The sequence below is a fragment of the Trichomycterus rosablanca genome, chromosome 12 (genome assembly GCF_030014385.1).
Source record: "Trichomycterus rosablanca isolate fTriRos1 chromosome 12, fTriRos1.hap1, whole genome shotgun sequence".
Lineage (NCBI taxonomy): Eukaryota > Metazoa > Chordata > Actinopteri > Siluriformes > Trichomycteridae > Trichomycterus > Trichomycterus rosablanca.
Window position 1 is genome coordinate 11,427,851 of NC_085999.1, and position 22,916 is coordinate 11,450,766.

Below are 22,916 nucleotides of genomic sequence, written 5' to 3' on the forward strand. Positions count from 1 at the left end.
TCATGTAGCGCAACAATTCGTCTTTTAAGATCCTCAGAGAGTTCTTTGCCATGAGGTGCCATGTTGGAACTTTCAGTGACCAGTATGAGAGAGTGTGAGAGCTGTACTACTAAACTGAACACACCTGCTCCCTATGCACACCTGAGACCTAGTAACACTAACAAATCACATGACATTTTGGAGGGAAAATGACAAGCAGTGCTCAATTTGGACATTTAGGGGTGTAGTCTCTTAGGGGTGTACTCACTTTTGTTGCCGGTGGTTTAGACATTAATGGCTGTATATTGAGTTATTTTGAGGGAAGAATAAATTTACACTGTTATATAAGCTGCACACAGACTACTTTTCATTGTGTCAAAGTGTCATTTTGTCAGTGTTGTACCATGAAAAGATATACTTAAATATCTGCAGAAATGTGAGGGGTGTACTCACTTTTGTGATACACTGTATATATATGACATTCAAAGCTGACATTCAAACTTGAGTTTCACTTTATTCTAACTGTAATGTTTGATGCTGCACACAGGATAGAAACAGCAACTATTCATTCTCTTACAAATAGAGGTAGCTTTTAATAATGATCTTCCTTTAAATTAGTCATATTACACACTGATTCTATTAATCAGTGTTTTTAATATGTGAACTCAATCTAAAGTGTTAGTTTGGGTGCAGATTGTGCTGTTAAATAAAGAAAGCTGATTATTAAATACTTAATGCACACTCATGCACAATGCCAGTTAAATTGCTCCTATCAAGGAAATCTAATCTAAAATCTAATTGAATCTCTATCCACTGCATCTCTGATGTATTTGGATTAACCTCAGATCATTGTTTTCATTTCCTTGTACTGACAGGGAAAACCTTCCTCACAAACACATCTAACCATTTAAGAAGTGTTGTGTCCTACTGACAGAAAAGTTCACAACCCCTGATCTGATCGAGGAGTGACAGGACTCCCAATTTTTTAGTGTAGCCAGTCTTCCACTGCTTGTGACCCCAATCGTGTCTGAGAAGGGTATATTTGCCTGACACACACTCCCTCTGACTTGTGTGCAGTCCACCGACCCCTTCTTATTCATCCATACTTGGTGAATTGGTGGATTTGTGAGTGAGGCCAGTCTTTCACGCGGAGAGACACACACTGATTTCCATGTTCCTCCACTTCTGTACAGCCGCCTCGGGCTACTAACCAGGGACTTACACAGCCTCGGATACCCCATTACCCTTTCTTAGTCTGGGCCAATTTTCCCTGGCCAATTCTGCTAGAGGGCGCCCAGCAGACTGGTAGCAGAGCTGAGATTCAAACTCTGAGAGTTCAGAATCCCAGTGCTGGTGTGCTAGCAGAACATCCCGCTGTGTCACCTGGGCTGATTCGGCAAAATTTTACACCAAATGCCCTTCTGGATGCAACCCTACTTATTTAAGTCTGGGCTTGGGACCAGCACTGAGACCGCACTCCCAGTAGCTAGGCTGTTCGGCCATCCCCACACCCTCTCAGACATAGCCAATCATGTCTGTGTAGACTAACGACCAGTCGACAGCACCTCTGAGATTCAAATCCCTGGATCTCAGCAGTAGTGAGTTAGTGGATTTTACCACTGCGCCACCTGAACACCCAAATATAAATGTTTTTGTTATAGTTGAGAAAAAATGCATTTTTACCTGTGGTTTTAGACTTTTGCCCCCAGACATAATTTTGTGTCTCTTTAATGATCCACCCACTACTTATATACTAGATCATATTGGCATTATCTTTAGTGTGCTTGTTTCTGCTCTTTTATAATGCCACCCTGTAAGTGTGCCAGGCAGACTGCTGCTGGTGCTGCATTAAGACTTTTCTATCCTCACGAAGACAGAAAGAGCGGCCTGACCCAGATACGCCTCCCTCTGTAAACCTCTTCCCTGCTGCGCTGTTTAGAGGACAAGAAAAAGGCAGGGGGGGTGGAGGGAAAAAGTTGCCGTGTCCCACTTCAGAATGACCTGCTTTTTGTCTTTCAAACATGCCCAGGAGAGGACCGGAGCCCAGCACTGAGACCTAAAATGAGGACATGTAACTTTACGGCAGACTGTGTCCACATGTGCCACCCCGAGCTGGCCGAGGAGAGCAAAGACAAGCACACATTTGTGGGTCACATCTTTATGGGTGTGCATTTGTGCACATGTTTTCACTTGCTAATGGATGGGTTTTATAACGAGCCCCCAACCTCCCGCCAACATGGGGCACCAGCTTGATAGCACCATTCTGCGCTTAAGAGCTGGAGGGCTTGAAATCTCAGCAGTGTTGGGCAAGCACATTAGACTACTGTGCCATCCAGTTGTCATTTTTATTTGCTCAGTAACTCTCACTAGGGTTGCCAGATTCCACTCTAGCAAATCATAGCAGCAGCTGATTTTGCATTTCAGACCTCCCTTCCAGACCTCTAACATGTAAAGTACTAACCACTTCTCTTTCACCTGCACAAGTCAGGTCTCCATTATCTGTCTCATTGTGCAGCAGTTATGAGGAAACCCTGTTCAGCCATTGCCCCACCCATTACAGACACACAGCTAATTGTGCCTGGCCAACTGATAGCAGAACTAGGATTCAAACTCAGCACTGGTGGACTGAGCACTAACACAGCATGTACCTTTTCTGTTTTAAAAAGAGCAGCAGCCTAGTGCTGGGTTTTTCAAACCCTGGGTTGCGACCCACCCAAAAATGGGTCACCGAGAAAAATAATAATAATTGAATAAACAAATATAAACATGAAAAAACGTATGCCCCCATGTGGAGGCTTTTTATTACATCCTGTAAACCACAGTGGGACCAGTTTGCCACCATTTCCATTAATGAAGTATATTTTGTTTTGTGTTTCGTTTTGATGCATTGTTTGTGTTGTGGCGGCACGGTGGCTCAGTGGGTAGCACTGTCGCCTCACAGCAAGAAGGTCCTGGGTTCGATCCCCAGGCGGGGCGCTCCGGGTCCTTTCTGTGTGGAGTTTGCATGTTCTCCCCGTGTCTGCATGGGTTTCCTCTGGGAGCTCCGGTTTCTTCCCACAGTCCAAAAACATGCAGTCAGGTTAATTGGAGACACTGAATTGCCCTATAGGTGTGTGTATGTGTGTGTGTGTCCGCCCTGCGATGGACTGGCGCCCTGTCCAGGGTGTTATTTTGTGCCTTGCACCCACTGAAAAGCTGGGATAGGCTCCAGCACCCCCCTGCGACCCTAACTGGATAAGCGGATAAGACAGTGAGTGAGTGTTTGTGTTACCTGGGTCATGGTTAAAATCATGGACAAAATGTGGGTCGCTTGATTAAAAGTTTGTATTGAAGCTTGTGTATGTGTTGGGCACTTAGTGAACCGTTGTTTGATGGTGGATGCACTTGGTGGGTATTGACCCTAACTTGGAAAACAACTTGAGCCATAGTTACTAAAGTACAACCTGTAGTGCTGGTGATTTTCTTCTAACTCTATGCTTCTGTGTGACCTTCTCTCTGCAGCACATGATGGTTATGGAGGACATGTTGAAGGACTTTCTTTTGGGGGAACATCTACTGCTGGTTGGCAACCAGGTAAAAAAGACTAAACTATCAAGAATAAACAAAACAACCATACCAAGGGCTCTTTATACTGTTTCCATCCCTGCTGCCAGTAGGAACTTTGCCAGTGACTTTGAATCAGAAGATCCAGTTGTGCTTTGTGAGAGTAGATCAGAGGTGTAAACACTGCGGGACAGTGAACTGGAACTGGGCTGTTTCCACAGTGATTGTACACTCGCCCATTCCCTGCTATAGTTGACTATCTTGTCCCTGGAGGGAGCACTCAGACTTAAAATGAAATGAGTTGGTGTGATCATGGCTGTCACATCGGACCCCCAGGCTGCCAGATAGACTGGCACACATCCATCTGTATCAGAGAACTTATTAAAAACAGAGAAATGAAAGTTTGTGGGGAGTAGGGCTTATAGTTCCTTCTTTCTGATTGTTCTAATTATGGAATCAAATGTTAGGGTGAAAGTACTGCCGGTTTCTTCTGTGTTGCAATGAAAGTTTTTTTCTCGTTTGTTGACAGGGTGTGGGGAAAAACAAAATCGTCGACAGATTCCTGCATCTACTGAACAGACCCAGAGAGTATCTGCAACTTCACAGGTGAAAAATAAATCTATCATTATAGTTCTTCCATCGTTCGTTCTTCCAGTAGGGACAATGGTAGCCTAGTGGGTGAAGCTTTCGGCTGTCAGTCGGTCAAATCCAGGCTCTGCTATGCAGCCACTGTTGGGCTCTTGAACAAGGCTTTTAACCCTGTATGCTCCAGGGGTGCTGTACAATGGCTGACCCTGTGCTCTAACCCCAACTTCCAAACAAGCTGGGATATGCAGAAAAAAAAGTACACTACATGTACAGTATATACACCGATCAGCCATAACATTAAAACCTACACTCACTGTCCATTTCATCAGCTCCACTTACCATATAGAAGCACTTTGTAGTTCTACAATTACTGACTGTAGTCCATCTGTTTCTATGCATGCTTTGTTAGCCCCACTTCATGCTGTTCTTTAATGGGCATGACTCTCCCAGGACCACCACAGAGCAGGTATTATTTAGGTGGTGGATCATTCTCAGCACTGCAGTGACACTGACTGATGGTGTGTTAGTGTGTGTTGTGCTGGTATGAGTGGATAAGACACAGCAATGCTGATGGAGTTTTTAAACACCACACTGTCACTGCTGCACTGAGAATAGTCCACCAACCAAAAATATCCAGCCAACAGCGCCCGCGGGCAGCGTCCTATGACCACTGATGAAGGTCTAGAAGATGACCAACTCAAACAGCAATAGATGAGCGATTGTCTCTGACTTTACATCCACAAGGTGGACCAACTAGGTAGGAGTGTCTAATAGAGTGGACAGTGAGTGGACACGGTATTTAAAAATATCCACTCATAATGGGGTTGGCCTTGACCTCAACCCCATTAAATCACCTGTACGGGATGTTTACAGCCGTCATAATACACTAGCTCAATACTCAACAGCTCTAATCTCAGTAGTACTACCAACCTGACTGGTCATCCTACAGACACAATTTACCATGCCAGAGAGGGAAAACCATCAGGGCACTGACTTGACTGGGGGTGAGTAGGGAAGCAGAGGGGACTTATACCTATACATAGAACATAGCGTGACTCTCTCAAAAGAGGCATGTGCAAGTCTGCAGCTCTCCCCAGCCAAAAGAGGGTGGGGCCTATGGCAGGGGAATTACAATAGGAAAACAGAATCGACTACTTTAGGGGAAAAGGGAGAAAAAACAACAAATAAAACAAGCTTGTGAGCCAGTAGAGTTAAATATATAAAATCAGGACATATCTGTAAAAGCTGACTTCTATTCTAACTAAATTGTTTTTAAAAAGGTATTTTCACTGTTTTATAATGACTTGTGGCATTCCTCACGTTAGCCAATCTATATACCAGTATGCAGGCTAATAGTGTTATTTTGAAAGTTGTTTGAAAGTCACAGTCAGTGTCCTAATGACCCGCTTAGCCCTTTCAGAGTCCTAACATTAGATTAAAGTGATTACTTCAGAGATTCTGCTATTAGTAAGTCTTCTGAGATACGCTTCAGAGATGAGAGCGGGCTCTATATTAAGAATTTGGGTCACTTATATTTCTTACTATTGACACCAATATTGAGACCAAGGGTACAGAGTACTGCAACTTCTTGAGAATATGTCATGGGTTATGTAATATTGTTTTATATTGTTTACTGTTAGCAAACTACTAGCAGTCTCATTACATAGTGTGTGACTCTTTGCTCTTGGCTCTTACAGAGATACCACAGTCCAGACACTGACTCTGCAGCCATCTGTGAGGGACGGGATCATACTGTATGAGGACTCACCACTGGTGAGTGGCCAGTCACATACCGGGGTCAATGACGACTTTTAAATGACTTTTAAAATGGCTATTTATATACTCTTGTGCAGTTTTGACAAGACTGGTCAAATTCAGTGTTTTGCTAATTTATGGAAGGTATGATGCACATATACAGAGAACAAACTTAAAAATTGTATTTTCTTCTGTATATGTTAGTATACAATTTCTAATTATTTGCTACATTTAACATATTGAAAAAAAAAAAAAAAAAAAAAAAAACTTAATGTGGTACCTTTTGCATTTGACAAGCCATATTTGTAATTTCTGTGAGAAAAGTTGTGCCGCACTGAATGCTGGGATTGCCTTCACCACTAAGCAAACAAGGTCCTCACACAGCATTGATAACCCAAACCCTTAGTCCGTTTTTTCCCACCCAGCAGACTGGAGGCCAATTTTGTGCCTGTTAGAGGGCGTCCATATGACCAGTAGCATAGCTGAGATTTGATCCCGGGAGCTCAGAATGTCAGTGCTGGTGTGCTAGCGGATTATCCTGCTTGCGCCAACAGAGAGACTATCTGGATGATTTTGTAAATTAGGATAAATCCATCTTAAAGAATCTGAGTACCACCTAAATGTGTTCCATTAATGGCCTGTTTAAAATATCCACATTACAAGCCTATTCTGAAATGACCTTCAGCCTTCATACATGCATATTTCTAGTGTAATCCTTATCACTGCTGTCAACTTAATGCAGCTCTAGAGTAAAATATAGGACATTCTGAGACGTAATTAAAAAAAAAAATACAGCCAAAACGTGGTTGTCAAGACTCTTAATGCTTTAACAATTAAACTCTTTAATCACTGCTTGTCTCCATGTTCTGGTGTAAAGGTGAAAGCTGTAAAGACAGGACACGTTCTGGTAATAGATGAGGCAGATAAAGCACCCACTAATGTCACCTGCATCCTGAAGACTTTGGTGGAGAGTGGAGAGATGATCCTGGCAGATGGAAGGAGAATAGTGGCAGGTGATAAAGCGGAAACAGTATATTTCTATTTTTTTTTTTTTTTTGCAAATGTTTGTCTTAATATAACAAAAAATTGTTCATTTTGTTCTCCTTTCTTAAGATCCTTTGGAGGCAGCTGGAAGACCCAATATCATAGCCATGCATCCTGACTTTCGCATGATTGTTTTGGCTAACCGACCAGGATTTCCATTCTTGGGAAATGACTTCTTTGGGGCACTTGGTAACATTTTAAACGGAATATTATTATTATAATCCTAATATTTATGTTTTAACCTCCTGAGACCCGAGCTTAGATTTTTTCAATGCATTTTTTCTATTCCTTTTGTTTTTAACCTTATTAGTTGGGTGGCACGGTGGCTCAGTGGGTAGCACTGTCGCACACAGTCGCACACTGTCACAGCAAGAAGGTCCTGGGTTCGATCCCCAGATGGGGCGGTCCGGGTCCTTTCTCTGTGGAGTTTGCATGTTGTCGTGTGGGTTTCCCCACGGGTGCTCTGGTTTCCTCCCACAGTCCAAAGACGTGCAAGTGAGGTGAATTGGAGACACTGAATTGTCCATGACTGTGTTTGATATAACCTGAATCTTGTGTAATGAGTAACTACCGTTTCTGTCATGAATGTAACCAAAGTGTAAAACATGATGTTAAAATCTTAATAAAGAAACAAACAAACTTTATTAGTTTTGTAGTACTTTTGCTACCACTAGATGGCAGACAAAAGTGTCCACTAATGGGGACAATCGGTCTGAGTTTAGCAGGTCAAGGAATAAGGCATAACAAAGCCAAAATGTAATGTCCTCATATGTGACCGCAGGGTCTCAAGAGGTTAATTATACTGTATTTCCAATATGACAAAATTTTTACACTTTGAGTTTAGAAACCAGTGTGTATCATTACTGTATAGTCAATTCTGTCCTAGTACAGCCATAAACTCTGACCAGTGTGTGATTTGTGTAACAGGACTGTTAATGTGTTTGCAGGGGATATATTCAGCTGTCATGCAGTGGACAACCCAAAGCCTGAGGCCGAATTTGCCATGCTAAAGCAGTATGGACCTGATGTTCCTGACCCTATTCTTCAAAAACTGGTGGCAGCGTTTGGAGAACTGCGTGCCATGGCAGACCAAGGAACCATCAACTACCCTTACTCCACTCGTGAAGTGGTCAACATTGTGAAACACCTTCAGGTACATCTCATACGCCTCTTTAAAAGCTATTTCCAAACTACAGAGCCCTCGGCTGCTCCCGTTAGGGGTTGCTGGCATATCGTGATCCGCATTATAGATTTGGCACAGTTTTTACACCAGATGCCCTTCCTGGCACAACCCTCCCTATTTATCCGGGCTTGGGACCGGCACTACAATGCACTGGTTTACACATCCTAGCGGCTAGGTACCTATAGGACAATTCAGTGTCTCCACTTAGCTTGGCTGCATGTTTTTGGACTGTGGGAGGAAACCGGCGCAGACACGGGGAGAACATGCAAGCGCCACAAACTCCACACAGAAAGGACCTGGACCGCCTCACCTGGGGATCAAACCCAGGACCTTCTTGAGGCATATATATACACATGCACACACACACCGACTAGGCATAACATTATGACCACCGACAGGTGACGTGGTCCAAGGAAGGAACAGTGGTAAACCACCAAGTGGATGTGTTCCACTTGGCAATACCCAAGCGTTCAAGCATGCTTTGTCATGATCAATTAGTATTGATGACTCATGAGTTCTCAGGCAGTCAATTCCCAATGCCCATCCCCAGTCTATACTTGTAAGACTTGACAGGGCTCTGAGCATTATGTTTTTTTACGGTTATTTTATTTTATTTATTTATTTATTTATTTATTTATTTATTTATTTATTTATTTATTTATTTATTTATTTATTTTACCTCCAAGCTTGTACAATTCCCCATTTCATCATGGTGTGATTGAGAGGAGTGTTTTTGTGGTTCGTGTCTCGCACTCTGGGATTGAGATGTAATTGGCTTTCATCTCCACTTCGCTATCTCTTCTAGGTGCTTTATGCTCACTCAGTCCTGATCACACAACCACTGATCAGTAGGTGTGAAAGCCAATCTTTTACAGCAGCACATCTAACGTTGTTTCACCTGAGATTAGAATTAGTGAGTTGTACTGCCAGGGTCAGCACGGCCAACAGGGACAGTATGGATTTTTTCTTGTCCTGAGTTGCTGTGATCACACATATTGATCACATGCTTCAGACCTGTCTCACGTACTGTGGCTTGACCTTTTAGGACAAGACGATTTTATTTCTTTCCACCTGCCATGGCTTCCATGCCTTGTTGTACTGTAGTTTAAACGCTGTTAATGATATGTTTGACCAGACGTTTGTGTATTTTTAGCCTTTATCTGCAAATCTAGTCATTTCCATATCACATACGCCCCATCTCACAGGGTTCCATTCTGCAGCGGCTTATGCCTAGTTCACACTACAGGATTTTTGCCCTGTTTTTCACTCGCCGACAGGTCGCCTAAAATCGACTCTTGAATGCTATGTGCTAACTGTTAGTGCCGTTTGGGGGACCAGACAGACTCGTCTAAGATTCCTCTTGGTGTTTGACCCCCTATCACAGATCAGTTGTGTAGTTTGAAAACCACAGAGATTTAAAAGACTCCCAATTACAAAAGATCCAAAACACCTTTAAAGTTGTATAGTGTGAATTTAGCATTATCATCATCTGTCAGTGAGCCGCATTTCGTACAGAGAGACAAGCTCTGTTTAACTTCTGCCCCCACTCGCAAGTGTCTGGACCAGTCCCAGAGATCGCATATCTTAGCAGTGTCAAAAGGACGCTTTCAAAAGGTCTGACCTTTCCTCCCTCAAACACAGCATGTTGTGTTCGTGTGGACATCTGGCCAGGTCGGTCGGCAGCTCTGCTGAGACTGTGCAGCGTTGTGCTAGCATGTTAGACTGCCGCACCACCCGAGCGTCGTTCCCTATGTTGTAGATGAAGTTGTTGTCATGGTAACTTATAGAAGCATGAATTAGTATTTATAGTAAGGAGAGGTGCTTTTGATAGCAGTGGCCTTTTGTTCTTTAGCTTTCTCAGCAGGACCTCCCTCATTAGACCTGCCTGACCCTCCACATCATGTACTGAGACATTTTATCTGCCTTGATCTCATGTCTTACAGCACAGTGTGATGTTGTGCTGGAGAATACAGTTTTATAAGAGCTAAAAAAAAAACTTATTTATTTTATGTCATCCAGATCAGCAGCATGAATTAAAATAAATCACTAAATAAACAGTGAACTTTGTAATGAATAACCGGTGAATGTGAATTCTTTTTGTATATTTATTGTCAGTTTTGGCAACTCGGGTGGCGCTGCTGTGAAACACGCTTAGCTCACAACTGCGGAGATCTCAAGCTCACTATTGTTTAACAATAAGGTCGTTTTACCTTTTTAATACAGCGGTTACCATGACATCCACTTGTGTTTCTGCTCACCTTCAGCAGACGACAATATTAAAAGAAGATTATAGGATTTTTACCACTGAGGACAGAATTTTAATTAAGAATTTGAATCCTCTTTGAAAAGTTCACACTAGCACACCAAAGCTGACGGTTCGAATCTCAACTCTGCCATCCGGCTGGCTGGGCGCCTACAATGATTGACTTGTTTGCAGGGAGGGTGCCGTAACTGATGCAATTGCATCCTCTGCTGGCTGATTGATGCCGTCTGCACAGAGTCGAGGGATGTCATCAGGGTGTGACTCTCCGTGCGCAAAGCTGATCCACATATGAACTAGCCTCATGCAGGTGAGAAGATGCAGTCGGCTACTGCACACGTCTCGAAGGGGGCGTGTGTTAGTCACGGCTCTTCTCGGTTAAAGTGGAGGTCAACATCAGTACAGAGGAAACGTAATGCAATCTGGTGATTGGATATGACAAGATTGGGAGGAGAATTGGGAGGAAATGCAAAAAAATGTTACAAGTCCAGAGGACTTAAGGAGGAATTTGCTGTGTAGGATTTGTGAAACCGGTATCTACGAAAGTGAAGTGGCTGTCTGAAAAAACATGCATACCTATGACAGCATAGTGCCAGCTCCATATGCTTGCCAGCTCCATATGATTTGAAGCTTACTTGACTTCGGGGGCGGCACAGTGGCTAATGCGGCACGATGTCGCCTCACAGCAAGAAGGTCCTGGGTTCCATCCTCAGGTGGGGCAGTCCGGGTCCTTTCTGTGTGGAGTTTCCCCATGTCTGCATGGGTTTCCTTCGGGTTTCCTCCCACAGTCCGAAGACATGCAAGTGAAGTGAATTAGAGACACTATACTGTCCATGACTGTGTTCAATATAACCTTGTGAACTGATGAACCTTGTGTAATGAGTAACTACTGTTCCTGTCATAAATGTATTCAAAAGTGTAAAATATGACGTTAAAATCCTAATAAATAAACAAACAAACTTGACTGTGGACAGTGACACCTGCTTTCCAGCAACTTTTTTAGATTTTAAAAGGCTTTTTTTTCTACCCATTTTAGTGGTACATTTGACAGGTGCCTGTTTTCAAAGTGACTTGCAAATAAGAAATGATACAATTTAAGAAACTGATGGTTAAACCCAGTGCTTAATGGCCCAAAAGTGAAAGTTTGGTAATCCGCATCTTTAGTCCAGTAGCTTAACTGCTGATCAGTTAGTACTTGTTTAATAAATCCCTTTTATGTTTATTTCTCTAGAAATTTCCGAATGAAGGACTTGCTAACGTGGTGAGGAATGTGTTCGACTTCGACTCATACAACAAGGACATGAGAGAGGTTCTGATCGCAGCCCTGCACAAGCATGGTATTCCCATCGGAGCCAAACCCACCAGCGTTCATCTTGCCAAGGAGTAAGAGCCTCGGATTCTCTTTAATGCCACTTTTTTACTGCACAGATGGTACGACATCTTACAACCAGCGTCCTTACGTTGCGTCCAAGACCCCACCCACTTTTTAGTCTGGTCTTTTTCCCACCCGGCAGACTTTATTGGCCAGTTTTGTCTGCTGCAGGCCCAATTACGCCTGCTAGGGGGCACCCGCCAAATGGTAACAAAGCTGAGGCTCAAACTCGGAAGTTCAGAATCCCAGCACTGGTGTGCTAGCAGCACAGAATCCCGCTGCACCACCTGAGCGCCCTGCTGACCTTTCTTTAAAGCATCATTTTATAAAAAACTGCAATGTAAATAAACTATCAATAGTGTCAGTCAATATTGTCAGTAATATTAATTCAAGCTTGAGGGGCAGCACGATGGCTTGGTGGGTAGCACTGTTGCCTCACAGCAAGAAGGTCCTGGGTTTAATCCCCAGGTGGGGCAGTCCGGGTTTTTTCTGTGTGGAGTTTGCTTGTTCTCCCCGTGCCTGTGTAGGTTTCCTCCGGGTGCTCCGGTTTCCTCCCACAGTCCAAAGACATGCAAGTGTGGTGAATTGGAGAGACTAAATTGTCCAAGACTGTGTTCGATAATAAACAAACAAACAAACAAACGTCGCAGTAAGTGGCAGTGTGCAGTCTTGCAGTAAATGAAATGCAAACTGTGATGGGAAACAAACACACTGAGAGTCGAAAAAGTACCGTTTCATACCACACTGTGCAGTGGAAAAGTGCAAAATAATACAATAACAAGCCCTCTGGTTGTACTGTCAAGTTTTTGTACATACTCTTATTAAAGCAAAAGGGGGTCATTTGTTATATCCTATGTTTGAAGGTTTACTGAATTGTATCTGCTGTCTTTCACACACACGGTTCATTCTTAATATGCATTTTAATGCCCAGTATTTTTTTCTAATTAAATGAAGTAATAAATAGAACAAAACTGACAGGCGTGTTCCCTGTTATACCTATACATACCTTAGAAAAAGGCCTCTCAGGTGGCGCAGCGGTAAAATACGCTAGCACACCAGAGCTGGGTTTTCAAATACATTGTGAGAAAAATTGAAAAAAAAAACCCAAAAAAACAACATACCTTAGAAAATAACAAAACACTATAATTTACTTGAAATGATTTACTTACTTAAATAGATTTGATTTATCAAGTCACTGAGGCGTGAATAATATGTATGTATTTTCAGTATCAGTCTCATGCTATTCTGTGGTATTTTATCTACCTCTGTAAACGTGTCACTTTTACACTGAACTGTCTCTGTAGGACCATTTGCTCCATAATTTACTTGAAATAAAGGAAAATATTTGTTTCTTCTGTCTCATGCTTGTCTTATTTCAGCTGTGTATATGTTGGTGGGACTTTTTAGGTGAGTTTTTGGGTGGTGAAGAAACAAATATTTTCTTTTACCAAAATATGCATCTGTAACAGAAAGTTTGTGAACCTTTTTGAAATTTGCTGAGTTTTGAGACTCTTAGGCTAACTGCGTAAACATAATTATAGACAAATGTGTAGACAAAAGCAAGTGTACTTGCCATACCTTTATTGAAAGCATTGGTTGATTTTTGACAGTGCAGGATATTTTAAGATCTAGATCATTCTGGGACTTCACGCTTGCATAACACTGTAGACTTGCAATTTCATCAGTTATGAGGAATCCCCTCCGGCACCCTTTTTGCGAACAAGCCAATCATTGTTCGTATAGGCGCCCAGCCTGCTGGTAGCAGAGCTGAGATTTAAACCAAGGAGTATGTGGACTGTGTTTTGGTCATTTGCAATGATTACTCTGATAGACAAACAGAAAGACATTTAGAGTGATAGGTGGGTAGGTAGATAGGTAGGTAGGTTAGGTTTGGGTAGGTGGGTAGGTAGGTAGGAATTGTAGCCCCAAATCATGACACTTTACACAATGCTTACAGCAAAACACAGTCTTAAATGCACATGATCTTACAAACTTGAAATGTGCAGCAGTTTTTTCCCCCCGTGTTATATATTCAGTTAAAGGTGTTAGTGCCTGGTGTTCTCCTCGTAGTCTACACATAAGCTTCAGCTATTTTTAAAGGTTTTTGCCATTGCGCACTGTGCCCTTAAACTTTGCTGGACCCTTGCTTCTCGAAAGTGTGTACTCATTTGTAGAGTGTAGTGTTGTGGATTGGTTAACACCCTGGTCTTTTTTAGCTTCTGAATGAATGCATTCCTACTTCTGTTTATGCAGTTTTCCCTTTATTTCCCAATGTAGTCATATCCAGTTACCCAGATCTATCACTTCTCACTTATGTGTACCCCTACCCACCCTGACTGCCTAGTGGGCAAGCACGTTAGATCGCTGCGCCACCCGAGCTTAATGTTAGTTTTCTATCAGGAACAGACAAGGTGGATCGGTGGGTAGCACTCGCCTCACAGCAAGAAGGCCCTGGGTTTGATTCCCATGTGGAGTGGTCCAGATCCTTTCCTTGTGGAGTCTGCATGTACTCCCCGTGTCTGTGTGGGTTTCCTCCCACAGTCCAAAGACATGCAAGTGAGGTGAATTGCAGATACAAAATTGTCCATGACTGTGTTTGACATTAAACTTGTGAACTGATGAATCTTGTGTAACCAAAGTGTTTAAAGCATGATGTTAAAATCCTAATAAATAAATAAATACGTGAACAGATCATTTTAGAAAGAGAATCCTTGTCTTTTTATTACACATCAGGGCACCTCTACAACCCACATCTCTGATTTGAATAATGATCTGGTTTGTAATGATGAACACCATAAAAACGTTACCTGTGCTACAAATCTGAGGGTTGAATGAGTTTGTGTCTGATTGATTTGGATGAATACCAGAACATAAGGGTCTCATAATAATAATAATTTACCATACACAATCCCTCACTGATGAAATCCACCTGCATGAATTTAAGTATGACGGTGTAATGCTTTCTGGGGATAAGCGAGCAGCCGCAGAACAGATGTACGAATGGAACCAGCAGAGCAGAAGCTCTGAAACAGCGTGTAGCTCATGCTGCAGAGGGTGGGAGGGCAATAGAGATGAAAGCACCTCATTAAACTGATCCCATTGTGCTGCTGGGTATTTTTTTGCTGGTTGATTGATGGCAAGTAATTATGTTGCCTGAAACTAATTCAACTCTGTATTTCTTTTTCTCAAGGTTGCCATTGCCAGACTGTAAGATGACAGGGTATTGGACTATGAACCAGGGTGGCAATGTAAGGAGGAAACTGCTGTGTCCTACCGAGTCCCATCGTATAGATATTAAGGTATCACAGTGTTGTGAGTCCAGGTCTCTTCTGGTCTAATATACAGTATTGCTCTGCGGTGACAGATGATTAATGACGTGTCATGCTCTCCAGGGTCCGTTGTTTTTGAAAGTACAGAGTTATCCACTGGAGAGGCATGAGTCAAGAGCGGTCAGCTTCACTGAGGAGTATGCTCACTGGCAGATCCCCATGAATGAAGTCAACATCGTCTGTGATGTCACCACTGATAATGGTAAGCCAGGACTGGAAATGAAGAATTATATTTTCAGTACATCAGAAGCACAAGTTAAAATACTGTATTAATCATAATGATGTTCTTCTTAACACAGCAAGCACAACAAGTTCTGATACAACAACATTTTTAAACTGCAGATACAGTGTAAACCAAACAGTAGAACATAATTAAGCAATGAATCAAATTAAACAGAAATGTAGACTGGTGGTTGACACATAATGCTCCTTATTCTCCTCAGAGAGTGTTTGTGTTGTAAGTTTTCAATTGAGTTTTTAATGCACTTATGGTAATAATAATAATTATTATTTTAGTAATTAGTGAAGGGATTTTAATCTTTCTTTAGCCTTTATAATGCAGTCCTTTCATGATGATAATAATAATATTAATTTCCATAACGAGTGAAATAATTCTGATCTTTCTTTAGCCATTATAATGCAGTCCTTACATTATTATAGTAATATTAATTATCATTATAATAATTAGTGCAGTGATTCCAATCATCCTTAAGCTATTATAATTCAGTCCTTAAATGCAAATAATAATAATAATAATAATAATTGTTTATATAATGAGTGAAGTGATTCTGATCTTATTTTAGCTTTTCTAATGTAATCCTTACATTACAATAATAATAATAATAATAATAATAATAATAATAATAATACTTACTTTAATAATGAGTGAAGTGATTCTGATCTTCTTTTAGCCATTATAATACAGTCCTTACATGATGATGATGATTATTATTATTGTAAAAATAATAATAATACAATTATTTTTAGTAGTGAGTTAAGTTATTTTGATCTTCTTTTAACCATTATAATACAGTCCCTGCATGATGATGGTAATAATAATAATAATCATTTCAATAGTGAATATTATTATTATAATTATAGTATAATATAATATATAGTATTATAATTAATTATAATACATTTTCATAACAAATTTTTATAACTAATTTTATTGTAACTATTTGTTATAAATTAATATTTATAATTATTATAAATAATTAATATTATATTATGTTATATTATATTTTTAATAATTTCAAAAATTAATAATAATATTATTTTTAATAATATTAATTTAAATCATTATTCATTTCAATAATGAGTCTAGTGGCTAGGATTTGGCGCTCTCACTGCCACAGCCCGGGTTTGATTCCTGGTCAGGGAACTTCTGCTATTCTCGAATTTCCCCCATGGTGATTAATAAAGGAATTTTAACTTATTTTAATCTTCTTTTAGCCATAATAATGCAGTCTTTACATGATGATGGTAATAATAATTTTGTTTAGCTTTTGGTTTAAATTAATGTTGTGCATGTATGATTTGTGTAAATCTTATTCAAATTATTATCCAGGCCACCCAAGGAGGATGGGGGTCCCTGCTGAATCTGGTTCCTCTTAAGGTTTCTTCCTTTAATTTTATGGTAGTGTCACTGTCACCCTTGGCTGGCTCAACAGGGGTTTTTGGTCTTTCAGTCCTGGGTTCTATAAAGTTGCTTTGAGACAATGTCTATTGTAAAATGTGATATACAAATAATTAGTGACTTTGACTAATAGTAATAATAATAATAACAATAATATTCATTTCAATAGTAAGTGAAGTGATTTTGATCTTTTAGACATTATAATGCAGTTCTAACATGAATGCTGTTGCTTTAATTACTGTATGTTTAGACAAATCTGAGCTGCTCATGTTCTTGATGTTGCAGATATGATTTACCTAGCTACGTGTAACCCGGTGTCCCTGTGTGCGATGCGTGAAAAGGCAAACACGCTGCAGTACATTGATCTGTACGATGTCTTTCCCCGCACCATCAGCGGCGTGTGGCAACCTTTCATCACAGTGGCAGCTCTGGGCAGCCCACTACAGGGCCAGGTGGTGCTACACGAGGAGCAGGTGTGTTTGCATGAGTGCTGTAGGAATACACACACACACACACACACACAGTCATGAGTGATGAAGGTATATAATATTTTACCTGCTTCCAAAACTGCCTGATAATCCATCAATGACTGCAGGGTTCAAGCACTGATATGGAAGAGCGCCAAAGATTTTACTTTAACTCAGATTGAAGATACTGTATGTCTTCAATTGTTAGTCTACCTATTAACGAATTTGAATGTTATAGCACCACCCACCCTTTCAGAGCACCTAATAACGCTATACTTACCTAATATGGCATTGAAGCCGCACAGCACAAATGATGCAAATAACATTAATTTACATCCATAAAAGCCGCTGCAGTGAAGGAGCTACAGAGAAGAAGAAAGTCTAAAAATACATTACAGCCAAAACGTATCCGATCACAAGGGGGTCATCCAGGGGTCACGGTGCTCCCAGAGGAGGAAAAACAAATCATGAATGGAACAGGATGGCCTGTAATCCTGACAGTGAATCTTAGCCAGTTTCACCGTTTATCCAGTCCTGACGCATCCCTCCTATTTTTAGCACAAACGGTGTGAACTGTGTGTCAGACCGACCAAGAAATCCATTAGGATCCGAATGCAGGGAGATAAATCTGAGCCAACTTTCCTCTCTTTTCCATTAAAGTCAATGGAATATTAAGCAGACGTGTCCTGGTCTGGCCAAGTGACCATGCTGGATCTTCTGCCACCTTATTTGGTTTTTCTACTGCACAGTACTGAGACAGGATATTGTCTAAGCAATTGAGGGTTAAGGTAAACCAGCGACTTTTCTAGTCCATTACTAGTCCAGTACCTTACCTGACAGGTTACAATTGTCATAAAATGGTTCCCTTTGTATGTTACATTTACATCTGCGGCATTTAGCAGACGCTTTCATCCAAACTTACAAACTTAAATAGAACCGAATGGCATGTAGACTTTTACTTCATTTTGTCAAATGTCCTCTCTGCTCTCTTTAGAGTAACACGGTACTCCATGTGGACCTGGTGTCCGGGGCTGTTAGGAGACTAATCCTGTCTCCAGGTAAAGAAGAAGAACCTGTGCGCAAAACCTCGAATTGGTGGAACACAAAAGAAACCCAGGTGAGCACTTTTTACATGACAGGTTGTTTACACATGTGGAGCGTTTACGCAGATTAAGAACAGCGTAATTAGGCCCTTGGGTGGCGCAGCGGTTTAATGCTTTAGCATGGCGGCCCCCAACCTTTTTTGCACCCTGGACCTGGACCGGTTTTATGTAAGATATAATTTCACAGACTGGCAGGGGAGGGAGGATTTAAAATAAAATGATACAACGAGCATAATAAAAAACACAAAGTGCATAACACTACTACTCATCAGTGACGGAAAATCAGTGGAACCCTGAGCTTTTTTCCACTGCAACGAGACCGTCCCATCTAGGGGTGATAGGAGACAATAAAACCCGAAGTGTGTTCCTTATGTCCAGTCTACTCCGTAACTTTGTTTTGGTTGCTGTCACTGCAGAAAATCCAGCTTCACAAAGAATCTTTTTTTTTTTTTGTAATAAAACATCTTTTAGTGTGTGATTGATTCTTTCTCTGCGGCTCGGTAATATATGGCTCGGTGGTTGGGACCACTGCTCTAGCACACCAAAACAGAGTGTTCGATCTCAACACTTAAGAGTTTGACTCTTCACACAAATACAGTTGACAATGTTTGAGGGAGAGAATGTCGGACGGAGTCTCTCTGGTCTCTCTGGGAAGTCACATAAACCTTAGCGTGGCTCTCCATTGGCGATTCAGCTCTGTGTGAAAACCCAACACTGGCAGGTGATGATAAGTGGCTGCAGATCAAAAATGACGTGTCGGAAGAGACGTGTGGTGATCTGGCACTCCTTGTTTAGATCTGGGGTGTGCAGGCAGCAGCGAATACACAATCGGTAATTGGAAATGACAAGATTGGGAGATAAAGAGAAAAATTCCAAATAAGAATGGCATCATTACACATCATTTTTGATTAAAGAGGAGGACATTTACATCTTTCATTGTTACATTCAACTGTATTATGCACAAACATTTAACATCATAATGGTAGTACGGTGGCTCAGTGGGTAGCACCATCACTTCACAGCAAGAAGGTCATGGGTTTGATTCCCAGGTGGAGCGGTTCAGGTCTTTTCTGTGTGGAGTTTGCATGTCCTCCCCGTGTCTGCGTGGGTTTCTTCCGGGAGCCCTGGTTTCCTCCCACAGTCCAAAGACATGCAAGTGAAGTAAACTGGAGACACTAAATTGTCCATTACTGTGTTCGATACAACCTTGAGGACTGATGAACCTTGTGTAATGAGTAACTACCGTTTCTGTCATGAATGTAACCAAAGTGTAAAACATGACATTAAAATTCTAATAAAATAAATAAATAGATATTTGTATGTCCTTGGTGACGCCTGTCATGGTCTAAAATTCTGTTTTTATTACAGTCACAGTCAACATACAAAATGTGCCGGGAGTTTGCCCACAAGAACTGGCTGCTGTTTTACAAGGCTGATGGGTAAGTGCATTTCTGTATGGTTTGTACTAGGAATGCTGATTGCATGTCACCGTAGTGTGTGTGTAAATTTGGTGTTTGCCTTGTGTTATCAGGGATCAACTTGATGTTCTGGATGTGCTGGAGGGACAAGTCCACACCATTTCTCTCCCCATCAATGTTAAGGCTGTATACTTGACGGCTGAAGACCGCTGGTTACTCGTTGATAGCAAGACTGACAGGTGCTTCATTTGCTCTGCATTTGGTCTGTGTTTAGATTTGGTCATGGTGCAGATATTCTCACTTGATTTAACTGACATCCTCTCATTTAAATAACTGATGGAAAAAGCACATGGCTGTCCCAGTTCGAGGATCCCATCACTAGACCTCCTTTCTCCTCTTTATACAGGAAGTTCCTGCTGACCAAGCCTTTGCACATAGGAGTGGAGGAATCAGGGGTGTGCCAACTACATGCCATCAGTGAAGAGGCTGTCAGTACTGGCTTTGGCACCAGCTCAGGTACAATAGATCTGTCACGAAGCACAGTATGTACTTGTAGCTTTCAGTAATTACTGGTCAATCACTAGTACCATTTCATCAGCTGCTTTATTGTGGTGGGTCCAGTTCCACCGGGAAACACTGGGCACGAGCAGGGGCGTAACTACCGGGGGTGGGGGGGGGGGGTGGGGCGCAGGTGCACTGGGGCCCGCCCTCCATGACATGAACTCAACCCCCCACCGCACTGCCCCCCAATTGGCTGCACTCGCCAGGTCGTTATTATTATATTACAATATTGTAGCTGTGATATGTGAGTGCTCATTCAGCTCAGCCAATCAGAATGCAGCACCCGGTTTATACATGTACGTTCAGACATTCTGCAGTTAGTTAGTTTTGTATATGAGACTCGCCGTATGGCCCCAGCATTGAACCCAATAGGTAGTTCGGGTGCTGGAGCTAGGCAGTCTAAAGTGTTGTTTGTGTGTTTGTTTGTTTGTTGTAAGGCGACAGTGCTACCCACCGAGCCGCCCGAGAAAGACAGTTATTATAATCAATTAATTGATTATTTGATTACAATGATTTAAAATGGTTATTGTGAGCCAGGCGCTTTTGTCCAACATTAGAGCCATACATACTCCACATCTGCTTGGTGTGGCTTGCAGCTTGGATCTGGGTTACCATTAGATTCTTGTACAAGATTAGGCTTCTTTAGCCAAGTGCCGGGTAGAGGTGAGATTTCTTCACTGTTTATAAGGGTGCAGGTTTGATTCACATTGTCCACAAATCTAGCTTCATTCTTCCAACTTAATGACGACTCTACACAGGCGTCTCTCTATGTCCATCTAGGGTGACACTTAATCCTTTTGCTTTATTATTACAGGACTGATCTTAGCGTGGCATAACAATGTCAGTCTGATGAATAATGGCGGTCGTTTATGGACTTAGTGCTTCATTTAGTATAAAAATAATTCCTGCCTATTTTTAGCTGTAAAATAACAGGTTGGAGGAGTTGCTTTACTTTTGTTTATCTGCATATGGAATGTTGTTTAGACCTGGAATATCTTGGGGCTCGGGTGGCACAGTGCTCTAACACTAGTGTACCAAGCTCTCAAGCCTTTGAGTTTGAATTTCAGCTGTGCTATTGACCGACATTGTTGGCTGTGTGTCATTGGGGGAGGGTTAATGGTCAAAGCAGGGTGTCTTGATTGCTTGCCTATGATACCTCATTTCTGGCTGGTGAAAAGAAGTGATCGGCAGCTGCGTTAGTGTTGGGGGGGGTGCGTGACTACCATGGTCCTCCTCATTTGAGACATGAGAGAGGCAGGATGCGAATGGATTAAGCGAAAAGTCAATCCTTTTATTTTAATATGATTTCATGAGAATGTGTTGAAAGTGTAGTAGTTTTTAAGATGGATGTCTGTGCCAAAACGTCAGCATCTAGTGCTTCACATAAACTGACAGGGCTTGGCTTCAAAGAAAAAATAAATAAGGCTTTAATCAAGCCGATCCTGACAGGACATCATGAGACACCAAATTATGGCTGTAGGGTTCCTGTCATCCATCAACAGCAGCATAAATCTCGACCCCTAATCCTCCCAAGGCCTTTATGTCAAGCAGCAGTAGGGTAAAGTCATAGCCGAGGAAGCTCACACAGTCTTTCTAATGAAATTGTTCTTCTGTGCGGTGACAGAGATGGATGCTGGTGCCCCTCAGGACGTTTCCAGTGAGCAGCTGCCCAATGAGAACCTCAGCGCTGCCCTGGGACAGAAGATTGCCTCTCCAAACCGTCTCAGCTGTGACACCAACGCTTACGCTAACATTATAGTGGGCTTTCCAGACCTCCTGGTGAGTATCTGTCACAACACGTCCAGCATTACGAGTTCGTAAATAGCTTTCTAAATTTGCAGAGGTTTGGCTGGGTTGAAAGTCCGTAAGTTAGCTTTTACTAATGTCTTAGCCTGGCGTCTTTTACACATGCAGGCTTCACACAGCAGTTTACTTAAACCTGGCATTTTTAAAATGATTAATTGCTAGTTCACTCATAAATGATTCCAAATGACAACCATTATTGATGACCCCAGTTTTTTTTTATTTCTGAATTGCTTTACCAAACATTTACAAAACCTGCTCAGATATAATATATTATAATTATTATTATATTATATTTCATTAAAAAATTGTTTTTGTTACATTTTTACCAAGAAACTCATTTATCTGTATCATCAATCAGCCAGCAGAGGTTGTAATTGCATCAGACGAGCCAATCTTTGTTTATGTAGGTGGCCAGCCTGCAGGTAGCAGAGCTAAGATCTGAACTCACAAGGTGTGCTAGCGTGTTTTGCCGCTGTGCTGATTTCTTAATCAGATACATCATAGCTGTATGATGCCATAGTGTACCTGGTAATTACTCTGAAATTATACTCAACCTTGGTCTGTAGAATTGTGGTCTCAGCACCTGGCACTTTGACCCCAGCTGTTATAGATCTGCTACAATTATAACATTAATAAAAAAATTTTTCTTGTCAGTCTTCAAATGAGGTCTACAGTTTTAAAAGGACATCACCCCTCACAGAAGGCAGAGGTCCAGATATGTTTTTCGGGTCGACTCGACGAACAGGACCCGCCAAGAGAGTCAACTGTGTCAGTCTGGTTGGAGCTAATCAGGTGGTACGAGCTCTTGCACCCAGTCAAGTGCCTCTGTCTGAAATCTATCCTAAAGGTGAGAAAATAAATATTCCATC

At 41.6% G+C, this 22,916-nt stretch overlaps 1 protein-coding gene across 1 annotated transcript in view; it reads left to right on the plus strand.

Moving 5' to 3' along the window:
- vwa8 (von Willebrand factor A domain containing 8) overlaps positions 1–22,916 on the plus strand; it is a 107,943-nt gene that overhangs the window by 38,740 nt on the left and 46,287 nt on the right. Inside the window, exons 20-35 of the mRNA XM_063005615.1 lie at positions 3,481–3,552; positions 4,052–4,128; positions 5,808–5,883; positions 6,743–6,878; positions 6,979–7,098; positions 7,857–8,062; positions 11,584–11,735; positions 14,915–15,023; positions 15,117–15,255; positions 16,978–17,165; positions 18,154–18,276; positions 19,631–19,701; positions 19,794–19,919; positions 20,087–20,196; positions 21,866–22,020; positions 22,702–22,894. Coding sequence (XP_062861685.1) covers positions 3,481–3,552; positions 4,052–4,128; positions 5,808–5,883; positions 6,743–6,878; positions 6,979–7,098; positions 7,857–8,062; positions 11,584–11,735; positions 14,915–15,023; positions 15,117–15,255; positions 16,978–17,165; positions 18,154–18,276; positions 19,631–19,701; positions 19,794–19,919; positions 20,087–20,196; positions 21,866–22,020; positions 22,702–22,894 — 2,053 coding nt within the window. The remainder of the gene's footprint in view (positions 1–3,480; positions 3,553–4,051; positions 4,129–5,807; positions 5,884–6,742; positions 6,879–6,978; positions 7,099–7,856; positions 8,063–11,583; positions 11,736–14,914; positions 15,024–15,116; positions 15,256–16,977; positions 17,166–18,153; positions 18,277–19,630; positions 19,702–19,793; positions 19,920–20,086; positions 20,197–21,865; positions 22,021–22,701; positions 22,895–22,916) is intronic.